The 15300-nt window shown below is 56.8% G+C and overlaps 4 protein-coding genes across 4 annotated transcripts; 3 read left to right on the plus strand and 1 right to left on the minus strand.

Moving 5' to 3' along the window:
• Window positions 1-49: 49 nt before the first annotated feature.
• SPSK_05343 (sedlin) lies at window positions 50-1282 on the plus strand (the record flags this gene model as incomplete). Its single annotated transcript, XM_016732092.1, has 3 exons — window positions 50-251; window positions 487-593; window positions 674-1282. The coding sequence occupies 3 exons, from the start codon at window positions 50-52 to the stop codon at window positions 1280-1282; spliced, it is 918 nt and encodes a 305-aa protein (XP_016583691.1).
• A 261-nt stretch (window positions 1283-1543) lies between these two features.
• SPSK_05179 (uncharacterized protein) lies at window positions 1544-3212 on the minus strand (the record flags this gene model as incomplete). The annotated part of the gene is made up of 3 exons (XM_016731929.1): window positions 1544-2650; window positions 2738-2791; window positions 2862-3212. 3 exons carry the CDS (start codon window positions 3210-3212, stop codon window positions 1544-1546), a joined length of 1512 nt encoding a protein of 503 aa, XP_016583692.1.
• Window positions 3213-6644: 3432 nt separating this feature from the next.
• On the plus strand, window positions 6645-11344 carry SPSK_04811 (nuclear pore complex protein Nup133; the record flags this gene model as incomplete). Its single annotated transcript, XM_016731574.1, has 4 exons — window positions 6645-7046; window positions 7169-7238; window positions 7305-11190; window positions 11212-11344. The coding sequence occupies 4 exons, from the start codon at window positions 6645-6647 to the stop codon at window positions 11342-11344; spliced, it is 4491 nt and encodes a 1496-aa protein (XP_016583693.1).
• Window positions 11345-12123: 779 nt separating this feature from the next.
• SPSK_04899 (AP-3 adaptor complex subunit mu) lies at window positions 12124-15276 on the plus strand (the record flags this gene model as incomplete). The annotated part of the gene is made up of 3 exons (XM_016731659.1): window positions 12124-12706; window positions 12848-13115; window positions 13242-15276. The coding sequence occupies 3 exons, from the start codon at window positions 12124-12126 to the stop codon at window positions 15274-15276; spliced, it is 2886 nt and encodes a 961-aa protein (XP_016583694.1).
• Window positions 15277-15300: the final 24 nt, after the last annotated feature.

Here is a 15300-nt window from a genome sequence, read left to right on the forward strand (position 1 = left end):
GGCCTCTTTGACGATCCACACGTCTCCTCCGTCCGACCGCTGCCCTCAAATGCCGAAACCTCGGCTTGTTGTGTCGTTGTCAAGTTGCAACTCAGAACAGAAGAAGACAGGTTTTGGCGGAGTTGGTGATAAGATGTCCACCGCTACAAAACTTTTTTTTAGTGAAGAGCGACAGCCTTGCGCTGCGAAACGGGAAGCCACAACCAACCACGGCGCAGAATCGGCTCACACGCGCAGCTCCCATGTTTGGGGTAGGCGCATGTGCGCTTTGCGACGGACGGCGCTAACGTTCAGAGTGTTTAAAGGACGAAACGCGGAAGGAAGCACTGGTGCTAGTGCCTGACTTGGGGCGCCGAGAGCGCCTTCCTCGACAAAGGTTGGTCTCCACTTTACGGCAGCTTGGTGGGGGAAGGAGCCAACTGCTCTCAAACGGTTGACCTCCCAAGGCGGTCTACGACTCCTACGCTGTCTTCTCACTTCTACCAGCAATCCTCATCAACAACCATACGACATCACCTCAACCACCAACCTCTGTCCACGCCATGGCTTCGACAATACCATCCATAGCCTGTCTCGGCGTCATCGGCCGCAATGTGCGTACTCAGCAGACTTCACCCAACCCCCAGCCTCACCGTAGCTAACCTCAACCCTTTGCCCTTTTCCCACCTCACAGGACAATCCCCTCCACATCTCCATCTTCCCTTCTTACGACGCAGCCACCAACAGTTTGTTGCCGGTCCGTACGCCTCTTCAGTTCTCGCTGATTCTCTGCGGCACGCTCGACATCTTTGCCCAACGGCCGTCCGGCACCGCTAGTGGTTCCGTGGCCTCAGGTGCGGCCGCCAGTGGAGCCAGCCTGAGCGCCGGAAGTGACGCCGCTGGCCTCCTGCTGCTGCACGCCCTCGACGACCGCTTGGCCGTGTACGGCTACGAGACCAACACGGGCGTCAAGCTCGTGGCCGTCGTGGACATGCGTGGAAGGCGTGGTGGCAGCGCCGTGAGTGGTGCACAGGGCAGCGGCGGTGCTGGTGGTGGCTCCGTGTCCTCGGGCAGCCGTGGTGCTCTGGGTGGCAGCGTTGTCGGTCTGCGCGAGTCCGAGCTCAAGCCCGTCTTCAAGGCAATGCAATCAGCCTATGTGCGGCTGCTGCAGAATCCCTTCTACGACCCGGACGAACACTCGCCCCCGACCGGCCGCGGCGGCAAGAAGATTGTCAGCCGGCGGTTTACCGAAGACTTGCAGCGCATCGGCGAGGCCTGGATGCCGGGCGCCACGAACCTGTAACCAGTGGCCGCATCGGCAAAGCACAATGGTAGCGTACTGCATCATTACAAAGTGGTAATCAGACATGGGCCATCATTGCCTCTTCACCTCGCTTCTTATGCCCAGCAACTGCTGGCTTCTAGCACGATAACACTAAGACATACCGAGACGCCACGAGATAACGCTTAACGAACTTGCCAAACAACCATGATGTGGGCCGGAAGAATGGCCCTCAAAATAAAAGAACGACAAAAGAACAACCGGCCTAGCCCACGAGACCGCTCAGTTCCCGTTGTCGAGGGTAAAGGATTCATACGACACCTCTTCGTGCCCTATCCATTCCTTTCGGTCGATTTTGGCGACTGTGGCCCAGCCGCGAACCAGTGCCCGCCAGTAGCATGTCTCCGCGGCCGGACTGAAGTAACCGCCGCCGACAAACAGGTCTTGCTGGTTGCGAGCGATGCCTGCCGCAACTTCTGGGTGCGCCTCCAGCCAGGCGACCGTGTCTTTGAGGTCTGACCAGTCGGGTGCCACGAAGACAATATTGGCCTCGCCTGCCGGATACGACACGGGCCAGCTCTTGTGTCCAGACGACGTTTTTGCCGTGTTGGACACAGACAGGCTTCTGCGGCTATTTTCCTTTCCAACGTTCTTCACGGCGTGGGCGAATTTATGAGCCTCTTTTCTCGATGATTCCTTTTCTTTGGCACTGTTTGGCTTTGTCGTGGCCGCCCCCAGAAGATGGCTGCTGAAGACGGGCTTGACAAGGTGCGTCGTGTGCTGCATCCACACAATCGGCGGCGTGATTGTTACGCTGTTGCACATTTGCAGAAACTGGAACCGCCCGCTGTACGCAACGCCCTCGGTATGCAGCACGTAGCGGTACCGACAGAAGTCTTCAATGGCCAGAGCGTTGGTGGCATTCTGTGCGCTGCTCTGCACGCGCCCGCCACTGCCACCGCCACCGACCCAATCGAGCGCCTCCACATCCGCCCAACTCTGGCCCTTGGTCACGGCCACCAGGTTCTGGCGCAGCCGTGGGCTGTGGACCGAGTTGAACCATGTCGTCCCGCGCCACACGGCCCGCGGGTTCTTGTGGTAGAACACGGGGTACAACTCATGCTCAAGACGATCGATGGCGGCGGCAGCGCGGCCGATGGAACCGATAAATGGCAGCTTCCAGGCCCAAAAGGAGAAATGCGGCATCAGGAAATTGCGCTCGTCACGGTCTTTGCTGCGGAAGGCCGGGTTGATGGCGCGGCTGTAGCCCCACGAGGTGCCAAAGGGCTGATCCTGGAAGTTAATGGATAAGTACGTGTCGGGCAGGGGCTCGGACGCCGGAGCCGTGATGAGTGCGCGGTGCAGCTGGTGGATGGCTGCGGTGCGGGACTGCAAACAAACAAAAAGGAGAGAGAAAAAATCAGTATCATATTTCCTGCCGAAATTTTCTTGACTTTTAATTTGGTTGTGACCTACGTTGACCATCTGCTCTGACAAGTCGGATCGCTGTTGCGCGTTGATGATGAAGATCTATTGCGAGCGTGTCAGATACTGTTTGGTTGTGGCTTATTTGTTCGCTTCCTCCAGACAGATGATATACCTTGCCGTTCTTGATCCGTCCTTGCAGAGCACCCATATCGCCCGTATTTTTTAGTCGGAAAGGCCCTTCGGCGACAATCTCGTCAATGGACCGAGTCAGTCCAGGAAACTCGGCCTGGCATTGCTTCTCGGTGAGCGACAGCGACTGGAGGGTGGCCGAGGACGGGCGGTGCGGCGTCTGCTTGTGGCGGTCTTTGTTCTGGCGATTCTGGTCTTGCTGCGACTTCTGTTCCCAGGTCACGGCATCGTGAGGCTCGCGTATGACAAAGTACAAGCAGAAGAGTACGAGACACAGACCGAGGCCGACGATCAATGGCCGTAATGGTCTGTGGCGACTGGCTCTGGCGATCATGGCGGTGCGTGGACGCCTACAAGCAACAAAGGGAGGACGTCAACAGTAAAAGGGTCGGTGACAGAATAAAGGTTCGGGGTGCAAAAGAAGTGACTGATGGTCTTGGAGAGTTACAATAAACAACTCAAAATACATCGAAGGGAATATACGGGCGTTGTATGCATATAGGACGTTACTGATATACGAACGTACAATGCATAGGACACTCCATCGGGAGAGACCATTGCCTGACTATCAGACGTCTGGTGGTATTGACCACAATAACGAGAGAAGATGGAGGGCAGTCGATTTACATGGCTGATGTGCCGTAACCCTGCTGGCTCACTCTGTTGGTCTGCAATTCCCGATCTCCAGGGCCATAAAGAGTCGCGAGTATATCAATATGCGTTTTTCCTGCCCTGTAATGGCTATTTTTTTTTCTCTCTCGGCTCGCTCTGCACGATTTCTGTGATTGAGATTGTTGTTGCTGCAAATGCAACACGACATCCAAACTTTGAAGATACACTGTTCATGTTGATGACATATTGTAGTCCTTCATCTACATCGCGAATCTCCATCTCTGCTTTTCTCTCCACTTCGACATCCACAATTCCACATATCCACATATCCACTCTTCCTCTTTCTCGGTTCTGCTTCTCGGAAAGTGGCCCTTGCCCAGCAAAAGCCAAGTCGCTTCCCTCTTTTTCTCGTTGAGACGTTTGCATGTCTCTATTTTGGTCTTCTTCGTCCGGTAAGACATCCTTTCACCGTTCTGGGGAAACGCGGCAGGACACTCTCCGCAGCGCCACTGGCCCCTCTTTATAAATTGCTCCTTGGCTAGCGAGCCACGGTGCCGTCCAAAGAACGGCCAGGACGACGACATGGCAAATGTAGACAGAATGACAGGAAAAGGGAAAGCAAATTGTGTGAATAAAAAAGCCTGACAACGCAGGCATTGGGCCTGGTCTTCTTTTCACAAAAATAGGCCTTGCTCTCTGTTTGATTTCTTTTTCCTCTGGCTTGTATTGTTTTGCTCCCTCAAAAGAGACGGGGAAGGCAGAGTCGCACTTCCGGTAAAACCGGCAAAAAATACGGAGAGAGCGGAATAGTAGGCTGCGATATATGCTATGAGACTGGATAGAAGGCAATGCTGCTGATTGCTGCCAGAATTCGTGCTGAAACAATATTGCAGCAACCAGAGAGTAATACGGTCTATTTTCCACCTGAATACCAGTCACTCTATAGATATGACGTTTTCGCTCAACGTCCCAATTCTCGACCGATATGGTGCCGGTTTACTTGATGCTATTGTATTCTTTTTCATTTATGAAATCTAAAGTGGTGATTGTAGGGGAGCCTTTAACAGGACAAGATCGCGAGAATACTGCTGTCACAAATACGGCAATTTTTCTACGACACTTTGACAAGCTACATGACATCAAGCCCAGTCACGCCCATCCTGACTGTGTAGTATGTTTGTCTGCCCTCCGTCTACTTGTAAGTGAGAAGAGGATCCACCTAGTCGAGGGCTTGGGCCTTTTGTCCATCTGCAGTTATTTGCGCCTCATTTTACTTTATCAACAATGTATTATGCAACGTTTTCTGAATAAAACTGCGCCATGAAACCGACCAACTCGGATTTCAAGAACCTCTATTGGGGGGACATTTTGGTTTTCCTAAATAATAGAAAAAGGAGATCGAAATAAGAGGGAGAAAAGAAAATACAGCTTCAATTTCAGTCTTAAATTGTACCCTCCTGTGCAAAGGTTCAAGTGGCAGTTGTCCTAACCTTCTTTTTAAGATACGGTTTCTAAAGGTAAGTTTTCTCTTTTCATAACTAGCCACTGGCATTTCATCAACCCATCCTTACCACTCTGCTTTCTAATCTTTGAATGTTTACTTGTTTTACTTGATTTCATGAGACTGTACGAAGCAATTTATTTTTAAGTCGTTTCTCTTCCAACTCAGCACAAACAGGACAACAAGCCCTGTGATAGATAACTCCTATTTATCAAAACATCTATATATACACAAGATTGAGCTTGTATAAAAGTCTGTAAAATAAGACGAAGTCGCAGGTTCGAAATTGCCTATCAAAAACCGCTGTGGTTGCTTACATAACACAACTACCGAAGCTCTCAGTCTCTGCACTGCAAATGATGTCACCGTCAACTGCAGACAACGACAGGCCGTTAGCATCCACGCTGGTTCACAGCAAAACATCTACAAGTTAGCCCAAATGCCCAACCAGTCTGGGATCAATGCTTCAGGAACGAAAGAGAGTCATGCAGCAGTGCATCTTGAATGCGTCAGTTTTTCCCCCTTCGAGCAGCTCCAAGACAATTATTTCGCTTGAACAATGCTCTGAAGCTTAACGAAGCTTTCGGTCTTTTCACCCGTCTTATAGAAACAATTCATCTGTTCCAATGACACAACAATTCATCTCGTTTGTCAAGTTTGCGTGGCTGACGAGGCCTCGATCAAGCGTGCAGAATTGTAGCCATTCACGGCCATGTTCTGCGACGCCCCCTAAACCCGCTAAAGGAAGCTCCATTCAGTGAACAATGTACTGTACCTGTATGTGGGCTCACGCGAGGTCGCCGAACAGGGAATAGCTCTGTAGCTGCTGGCTCACCGTCACTGGCAGGAAGGTGCAGGAAAGGTCGGTAGGTGTGGGTCTCCTGCCTGCGTGTGTTGTCGTGGACAGCGCAACCAAGCTCAACATAGCCCGCCTCAGCCAATCAGCGTCGGCTGTTGGGAGGAAAGAAGGCGGAGAATATGAAAGAATGGAAAGAGCAGCCGTCTGAAATAAAAATAAATACAAAATAAATACCAGAAAATACAAAGCCCCTAACATTTTGGCTTGACTGGGGCTGCATGCAAAGCGACAGCCCAAAAAAGCGAACAAGAGAATCTGCACGCTTGAGGCCGAAAGCAAGCAAGACTCCAAAAAAGAGGGAAAAGGGGATTCAGTTGTTCGCCAAACAGTCCCTTCATCGGGCTCCAACAATCAGCCACACGACTCTCCCGACGGTCGGTCCTTCCTGCCAAGCATCGCGCGCCGGATTCGACGCCGTCGCCCTTTCCTTTGCTATCGCCTTCCTGCCATCGACATCACCGTCGCTCCTTCTCGCATCGAGTGCATTTCGCATCGCCAGACTTTTTCACAACAACACACGACTTCAACCGACACGTTTTCCTCGATCCATCCTTTAGACGGCCTCGACAGCAATCAACGGGCGACAGCCTCATCGAAGCGCCGAGGTCCAGCGACACGACATCGTCGTGACCATCTCGAGACCCCCAAAGCATCCGTCATAACGAGGCAGAACGGACGCTGCTCGATGATTTGCCGACGCCCATTCAACCGATCCTAATTTTTTCTCTTTTCTCTTCGTTTTGTCCTCTCCCCTCCCCGGCGAATCAAGCGGATCGAGCGAATCGACGGCAACCATGTTCTCGCCGCACGAAGGTGGCCCGGCCACCGCCACGCGGAGCCGCCGTCGCCAGCGTCCTGTCTCGTCCGACAGCCTTGCTCAACAGCCCAAGGCGAAGCGCCAACGTCTCCCGCTCACTGAGCAGACCTTTGTCAACCCCGATGCCGTGCCCGAGATGTTTCAGGTCAAGGCTGACAAGGTTGCCATGCTGAGCGCCCGTCGCGACGGTGTTGAGAACCATGGCAACAATAACAACGTGCCGCCCGCGACAACACCTGCATCCTCGACATCTGCCGCAGCAGCAGCAGTTTCCACTCCCACAACATCCGCCTCAGCACCCAAGAAGGAGCTGAGTGTGCGGTCAAAGAAAACCAAGGCCGGCGAGCGGATCAGCAAAGGCGACGGCAGTGTTGTTTTGGTACGTTCTGAGTTGTTTGAGATGCTCGCTTCTTTTTATATATATTATGGTTCTTCTCTTCTCTTTTCATTTTCCTCCTTTTATTTTCCTTCTCATGGTTGATACTAACTCCAAACTCACAGGCCAGCAACAATGCATACACCGTCAGCAAACTGCCCGCTCTACCAGACAGACTACGGACAGATCCAGGCGGTAGGCTCAAATCCAAACCCAGCTCATTTCACAAGAAACAAACCCATGTCTAACCTCTTTGTCCAGGCCGCCAACACGGTACCATTTACTCGTCCAGCGGCTATGCCGTCTCACTCACGCATACCCACGCCATCGTTTGGCCGTATACTGCCAACAGCCCGTCCCCGGAGACCTTCACATTCACTCTGCCCTACCCGTCCCGACACATTTCTGATCCGCTGCCGCTTGGTGCCCTCGTTGCGCCGGCAGCCTCGTCCGAAGAGCCCGGCCTCGTCGTTGTTATGCCTACCACTGGTAAGGTCAGCTACTGGGAGTCCATCTCGAGCGCCGCCACTCTCGACTTTTTGCGCCAGCAGCGAAACGGTGTCGAGGACGTCATCCAAGGCCTCTCTTCGACCGAACACGTGACCGAAATTCTTAACGCAGAACCCGCCGGCTTCATCCTCCTCACGAGTACGGGGCGCCTTGCCTACATGAACGTCCGCGACGGCCACGGCCGGCCAGCCATCTCTGTGCAGTTCCTGCGCACCGCCGGCGGCGGCCCGTCGTCTGCTGGCTTCTTTGGAAGCATCCGCCATGCCCTCAAGAACCCGGCGCACCGCGAAGACGTCGTCGCCGTCCGCGCTGGCCCCCATCTCCGCGTCGGCGAGCGCTCCATCGTTGCCGCCACCTCCAAGGGCAAGTTCAGCGGCTGGAAGGTCCATCGCGGTGGCAGCCACGACGCGATCCTCGAGACCGACGCCCGCGACGACATCCTCGGCGCCATCCGCCAGTTCGATTTCTCTGCCGACGGCCCCGAGGGCGATTCTCTCGAGGTTGTTGACTTCACCTACGTGCCCAAGGGCATCGAGCGCAAATACACCGACACGGTCCGCCTCAGCAACGCCATCGAAGACGACAACGACTCAACACACCAACTTCTCGTCCTTGTCTCACTCCCCCACAAGCGCCGGAAACCGTACTACCTCGTCGAGCTCCTGCTCGCTGCCGACAACACCCAGGTCGGCATGGTGCGCCCCATCACCTCTCTCGCTGGCCCTGTCAGCCGCCAACAGCAATCCACCGAGCAGCGCCCGCGCGTCTACCTGCCCAAGCCGGCAGTTGTCGCGTACGTTGTCTTTGACCGCGCCGTCGTGATCGCGTCGCTGGTGCATCCCCCGGAGACCCCCGATTCTCAGCTTCAGGGCGAGGCTAGCTACCTGCCGCCTTCGTTTGAGGATATCGTTGACTTGCGCAACGACGGCATGTCCGAGGTTGTGGGATCGGGCGTCGAAGAGCCTGCGAGCTTGCTGCCGGAGGCCGCCGATGCCGGTTCCGGTGCTGTGGGATCTAGGGTGCACCGCTACAAGTCCAAGAACCCGGCTGCCGTTCTCATAGTGCGCGGCGTTGGTGTGGTGCGTGTCGCCACCGTCGACGTGGAGCGCTTCATCGGCGAGAAGCCACCAGAGGTCACCGCCAAGAGCAAGCTCGAGCAGGCCGTTTTCTACGGCATCAAAGACGACAACCCCTTGGTCTTTGAGGGCAAGCGCGACTCGCCCTTTTCCGACGCCGAGATTGGCGAGGCCGCCATGGAGCTCAGCCGTGACATCCTCGGCTCCAAGACAGCCTTTACGCCCAGCGTCCCTGCCTCACTGGAAGGCAACCTGCGCACGCGCGCCGGCTACCTCGACCGTCTCATGTCACACCTCAACGCTCTCCATCTCGACCTGAGCCGGCGCGTGCGCTGGCGGCTGCTCGCGGACGCCGAGAAGATGTTCACGGCCACGAACATGTGGCTGCTGCACGAGCAGTTCATGGCCGACCGTGCCGATGGCAAGACGTCGGACCGCAAGACGATCATCTCGGAGATTGTCGAGTACATTCACGAAGACGACAAGAAGAACCCCAACCGCGACGTGGGCGAGGTCGACCGCGTCCGCTACTTCTTTGTCAACGATGTCTGGCGCATGGACCTCTTTATCGCCTGGGCCTACGAGGTGATCAAGTACGTCTACCGGGACCACCTGCTGGACGACCGCGGCGTGACGCGTCTCTTGTACGAGGGCGTCGAGGTCAACTACCGCGCCCTCAACGGCGCCACCGACTACCGCCAGGACAAGCTGTCGTTTTACGGCCTGGGCAGCGAAGAGCTCGAGTCGGGCATTCTCGTAGACGGGTACGACGGCCTGCCGGAGCCCTGGACCTCGACGTACTTTATCACGAACAACGCAAAGCGCCTGGTGGACCTGTGCTGCAACTGGCTCGACCAGTTCTACCCGAACAAGGCCACGTCCGTTGCGGCACCCGACCCAGGTTTGATCGAGTCGATTCGCGAGTCGCTTCCTAACCTGACCGACCGCTACCTGCTCGCGCTCTTGGAGCACTACCGCTGGACGCAGACGCGCGACGTGGAGTCGGAGCGCGAGTATGGCGAGCGCTGTTCCAAGGCCTATGCCGAGGACCGGTATGCCAAGGTATACCGACTCAAGAACTACGGCCTGTGGGACGACGCGATCGAGGTGGCTAAGAAGCACCGGTCGATCGACGCCCTGGCCGGCATTATGGTCGAGGAGGTGCGCAGACTGCGCAACGACGCGGTCACAGTGGACGCCGGCACGCTGCGGGCCAACGAGAAGCGCGCCGAGGCACTCTCCAAAGAGCAGCGGATCGCCGAGTACTTTGACAAGTACGGCGAGCCGTTTGCGTTTGCCGTGTACGAAATCCTGCTGCGCGACGACGGCATCAAGGCTGTCCTCGACTTTCCCGGCGACAAGAAGGCCTACGCGACCCGGTTCCTACGAGCCAAGCCCGAGCTTGCCAAGATCTCGTGGATCAACGACGTGGAGCGCGAGAAGGACGTGGAGAGTGCCGCCGGCACGCTCCTGAACCTGGGTCTCGACCGTGAGCGCCAGGTCTGGAACAAGAAGATTGAGCTCAGCCTGGGCAAGCTGGCACTGCTGGCCGAGCAAGGCGCATCGGCGAACTGGGCCAACAGCCTTCTCACGCCGCCAAAATCGTTGTCGCCTGCTCCCTTTTCATCAGACAACGATGCCACCTCGCCACACAACGGCAACAACGGCAACGGCAACAGCGATGACAACATTGACCGCGTCGACCGGCAGCTCAACATGATCAAGATCCAGGATTTGCTCTACAGCTGGGTGCTGCCGTCGATTGCGACGGCGGTGGACGAGGCTGCCGAGCTGCAACTGGCCATGGAGAACCACGCAACACGCCTGCCGAAGCGGCCGAAGACGCTGCTAAACGTGTTTGAGGACGGCCTCAGCCGGCTGCTCAAGCACGAGGCACTCGACGCGTTCACGCTCATCGACCTGCTGACACTCATCGACATGCGCAGGGAGGAGACGCTGATCGAAGAGGACGTCTTTTACCTGGCGCTGCTTGTGGCCGACGCGGGCCTGGGCGGCGAGGACCGGCGGCAGGCGCAGCGGCTGATCTGGCGGCGGTGCTTCATCCGCGACGACTGGGCGCAGATCAACAACACGCAGCTGCAGGACGACGAGTCTACGGCGTCCATTCTCAGCCAGACGTCCGTGTACACCACCGTCTACGCGCTCTCCATCCAACGTGCGTCTTCCGGCCCCCTCCGCACGCTATTTTTTGAGAATCTCTATGCTAACAAGTCAGAAAAAATCAACGCGTCTGTGACATTCGCCATGGTCAAGCCATCCGAGGCCCTCGGGGTGTTTTCGGATGCTGCCGATGTCGCTACGACCGCCCGGTTCGGTCACATGGAGGATACGGCACGCGAGAAGCTGGCCGACGCCATGTGCCACGAAGACACGTTGCTGCGGCGCTACATTGACAAGAGCCGGCTCGAGGACTGGTCCCGGACGGCCAAGGAGGGCGCTGAGCGGGCCATGCAGACGGAGATGGACCGGCTGACGGAGCTGCAGGGGTCGGAGTCTGTGGGCCGGCTCAAGTGGAACCTGTTTGGCCCCCGCAGCGCCTAGTGGGTGACTGGCGGACGCAGCGCCCACGACGACGAGGACGACGAGGACGAGGACGACGCACTGAAAAACCGGCTCAGATGGTCCACGGTGCGGATCGACGAGCTGCAACTACCGTCGGGCCGCTACGGGCTGCGGAGGCGAGGGGTGGTGTAAAGAGCCGCGTGACTGGGCGGACGAATGGACAAAAAGGCATCTGGCGTTTATCTCACCCGAATTGGTTTTCATCTCTCTGCTGCTTCTCGTTTGGATGCGGGGCCTTGTTGCCATTCTTTTATTTTGTTTCATTTTCATTTGTTTCATTTGCTTTTTTTTTTGTACTTTTTGGTACTTTTTTCCGGGTTGGTGCTAATCATGCATTGGGCCTTTCTTTTGCTGTGTTCTTCTCCTGAGTTTTGTCTTTGCTCGTTTTCATTGGGAAGGGAACACCTCGGACAGGGACAGGGAACCGAAAAGAAGAGAAACAAGGTGTGAAAACAAAAACAAGACATGGGCGGTTGTTTCTTTTTCTGTATCTACTTTTATTTTGTCGCTTCCGTGTTCTCGTTTCCGTGTTGCTTGTCTGTTATTGTTTTAATTATCAATCCACTGTCTATTTTTTCTCTTTGCTCTTCGCAAAGGAATAGAGCAAAGAGTCACCACCAACATTTTCGCTTTCAGCATGAACTGGTGATGGTTCCACGTCTGGGCTCAACGCAGAGACCGTCACGTGACTATTTTCTTCACGACAGCCCATCAATAGATACTGTTGTTAACAATATAATGCTTCGTGATTCATTCTTATTGATACATCGTGCCTATCCACGTAAAATATGTACATAGTGCCCACGTAGATGTCCCAAAGTGGTTCCCAACGTCGTCAATTTGGGAATGCTGCGAATGCAGATATCAACCAACATCGTGGCTTGCTCGGATGCGCGGCTTCGAGACATCAAATGGAGCTGCACATGAGATTTGGGCTTACAAAAGTCCTGTCGTCGGGCACACTCGATCGTGTCAAACAATGGGAGTGGAGTGGAGTGAGGCTGTCTAAGCTGCTAGCAGCTGTTCATCCGCTGGTTCGATATAGGGCCGTCCCTTTGTCTCTTCCTCTGCCGTCTCGCAGCTCACTTGAACAGACGCCACAGACCCGCCCAGGCCAGGCCCAGCGAAATCCCGGCTATGCCTGCCTGGCGACTGCGCATGCCAAAAAACGAGCCGCTCTTCAGGATGGCTTGGCGCTGTTGCTGGAGCTGGGATGTGCCCGAGATGTAGCTGTACGCCGCAAGGCCGAGGAAGGCACCGCCGCCTGTGAGTGTCAGCCCGAGTCAAACTGTCCACAATACCGTGGAAAGTCACAGAACACGGAAAAGAACGTAAACCAAGAAGAAAAGGAGGGAAAACGCACCAACAACACGACACGGCAGACAGTCTTCGCCGCGGTCCTCCTTGAGCAGGTCCTGGTACTTCTCGGGCCGGTCAAGCGACGCAACAGAAGGAATATTGCTGCTGCCCATGGTTGGGTGGTCGTGATGGTCTGTGCGTTGAGAGAATCCGGTGATTTAGGGACGCTCGATCGAACATGCTGTCGCTCGAAAGACGATAAATTTTGGTTCAGTGATACTTAGTACTGGAAAGCGGCAGGCGCCGAAGTTGCTGCCAAACTGCGCTGAAGTCTAGCGTCTCGCTTTCAGCTGTATTATGTAATTTTCGAAGGCCTAAACTGGCCATCCGCTACCGATCCACAGGCCGCTGATTTCCAGATTTGGCGGGGCATGCGACCGACTCGTGCCCGCCGTCCCAAGCTGCGACATCGCGTCACCACCACCGACAGTCGCTCTTTCTTGCACCGAATTTCTGGCCTCCCACTCCTTCCTCTTTCCTCCTTCCTCCTTCCACAGTCCATGGCCCTCGCTCTTTCCGGCAACCACAACCCACCATGGACGGGGTAATCGAGGCATTGCACATCTTCGATGAGCACAAGTAAGACGATGGCCTTTTACCTCACGACCCTCCCAATCTCCCCACACAACCCTGCTAATCGCTAATCTCTCTCTCTCCGTCCACGAAACAGTGCCCCCATATTGTCGCACACCTATACGGGGCGGCCGCTCTCCGCGGCACAGCTCCTCCCGCTGTATCTCGACCAGCAGCGCCAGCAGCAGCAACAACAAACGTCTGCTTCTTTCTCGTCGTCGTCCTCGTCGCTCTCTTCCCCGTCTGCGTCTGCGGCCGCCAGTCCTGCGGCGCTGCGCAAGCAGCCCGCCAGTCTCGTCTACATCTCCGACACGAATCCGCCAACGCTCGTCTTCTCCATCGTCCACGCCGGCCTGCTCCTTTTGCTGACGACATCGTCGGAGCTGGAGCCGCTGCTGGCCCTCGAGTTTCTGCACCGCGTCGCCGACGCCCTCGAGGAGTTTCTGGGCAGCCCGCTGTTGGCCAGCAAAATCGAGGCGAGCTACGAGGTCGTCGCCCAGCTGCTGACGGAGATGTGCGATGCCGGCACCGTGGGCACCACCGAGCCCGATGCGCTGCACGACCTGGTCGAGGTCGAGGGCCTCGTCGGCAAGCTGCTCGGCAGCATCACGCTGCCCAGCAAGGCCGCCGCTGCCCTCTCGTCTGCCGCCGCCCAGGCCACGTCGTCCTCGCTGTCCTCTGCCTCCTCGCCCAACCCCCTCCTCTCCTCCTCCATGTCCTCCATATCGTCGTCCTCCATCAAGGGGCCACAAAACGGCGGCAGCGCCGCAGCGGCCGGTGGCGGGCCGGCCTTGCCCTGGCGCCGCGCCAACGTCCGCCACACATCCAACGAGATGTACGCCGACGTTGTCGAGTCGCTGTCAGTCACGCTGGCGCCCTCGGGCCGCCCCCTGGCTGCCTTTGCCCAGGGCTCCATTGCCTTTACCGCCAAGGTCTCTGGCTTGCCGGACATATTGCTGACGCTGACGGGGCCCTCGGGCAAGCACAACCTCGGCCGCATCCTGGAGCTGCCCGTCTTCCACCCGTGCGTGCGACTCGCGCGCTGGAAAGAGCGGCCCGGCGAGCTCAGTTTCGTGCCGCCCGACGGCCGGTTTTTGCTGGCCGCCTACGAGGTTGACCTCATGCCCTTTGACGCGGCCAACGGCGACGCATTTTCTGCCACCGCTGCCAACAGCGGCCTGCGCATGCCCGTCAATGTCGAGATCAAGACGAACCTGGGCCCTGTCGGCGCCGACTTTGCCGTCCGCGCCACCATCAACCGCACATTTGCCTTTGGCCGCCCGAACGGCCCTTCCAGTAGCGGTGGCGGCGGTGGTGGCGGCGGAGGTGGAGGAGGCGTTCGTAGTCTCGGTGGCCCGCATCCGGGCTCACCGGGCACCCCGCTGTTGGAGGATGTGCGCATCACCATCCCTCTCCCGTCGGACGTGCGGAACCTGCTCGAGATCCGGCCCACGCGCGGCGATGCCGTTTACAACCCGGGCGAGCGCGTTCTCGAGTGGCACATCCCGGCCAAGGACGTTGCCAGCGGTATGACGTCCTTTGGCCTGCAGTGCACGGTGGTCGGCCAGCAACGGCCCGGGCATCTCGACCTGGACGGCGACGACAGCGAAAACAGCGACGACGACAATGCTGGCGGTGGCGGTGGCAGCGGACAGCAGAGCAGGCCAAACAACGACTACGGTTTTGCCGCATACACGGACGACGAGCCCTATCAAGACGACGCCCCGAAGCAAGACCGCGCAGAAACCCAGGGAGCACCCCTTCGGCGAAAAGAAAAGAAGAAGAAGAAGAAAGACAAGGGTACGGGCACTGGCACAACAAAAACAAAATCCGCAAAGACAAAAAAGGCCCCCAAAACGCCAAATACCGTACCCAGTTCGTTGGAAGCCGCGCCTCCCATCGAGACGGCGGCCGAAGCGGCGGCCAGCCGCAAAATCGCCCAGAACAAGATCTTGATGCCCAGTTCGGCCTCGGTGAGCTTCTCCGTCAAGGGCTGGTTGGCGAGCGGCGTTCGTGTCGAGAGTATTGTCCTCGATACCAAGCGCAGCCGCGGCCTCGGCGACGGTGTGCGGCCCTTCAAGGGCGTCAAGTACGTGACCGTCAGCAAGGGCGGCATTGAGCTGCGGTGTTAGTTATGTGAGACGCAGGGCGAGGCC

This window comes from Sporothrix schenckii (genome assembly GCF_000961545.1).
Source record: "Sporothrix schenckii 1099-18 chromosome Unknown Cont49, whole genome shotgun sequence".
NCBI lineage: Eukaryota > Fungi > Ascomycota > Sordariomycetes > Ophiostomatales > Ophiostomataceae > Sporothrix > Sporothrix schenckii.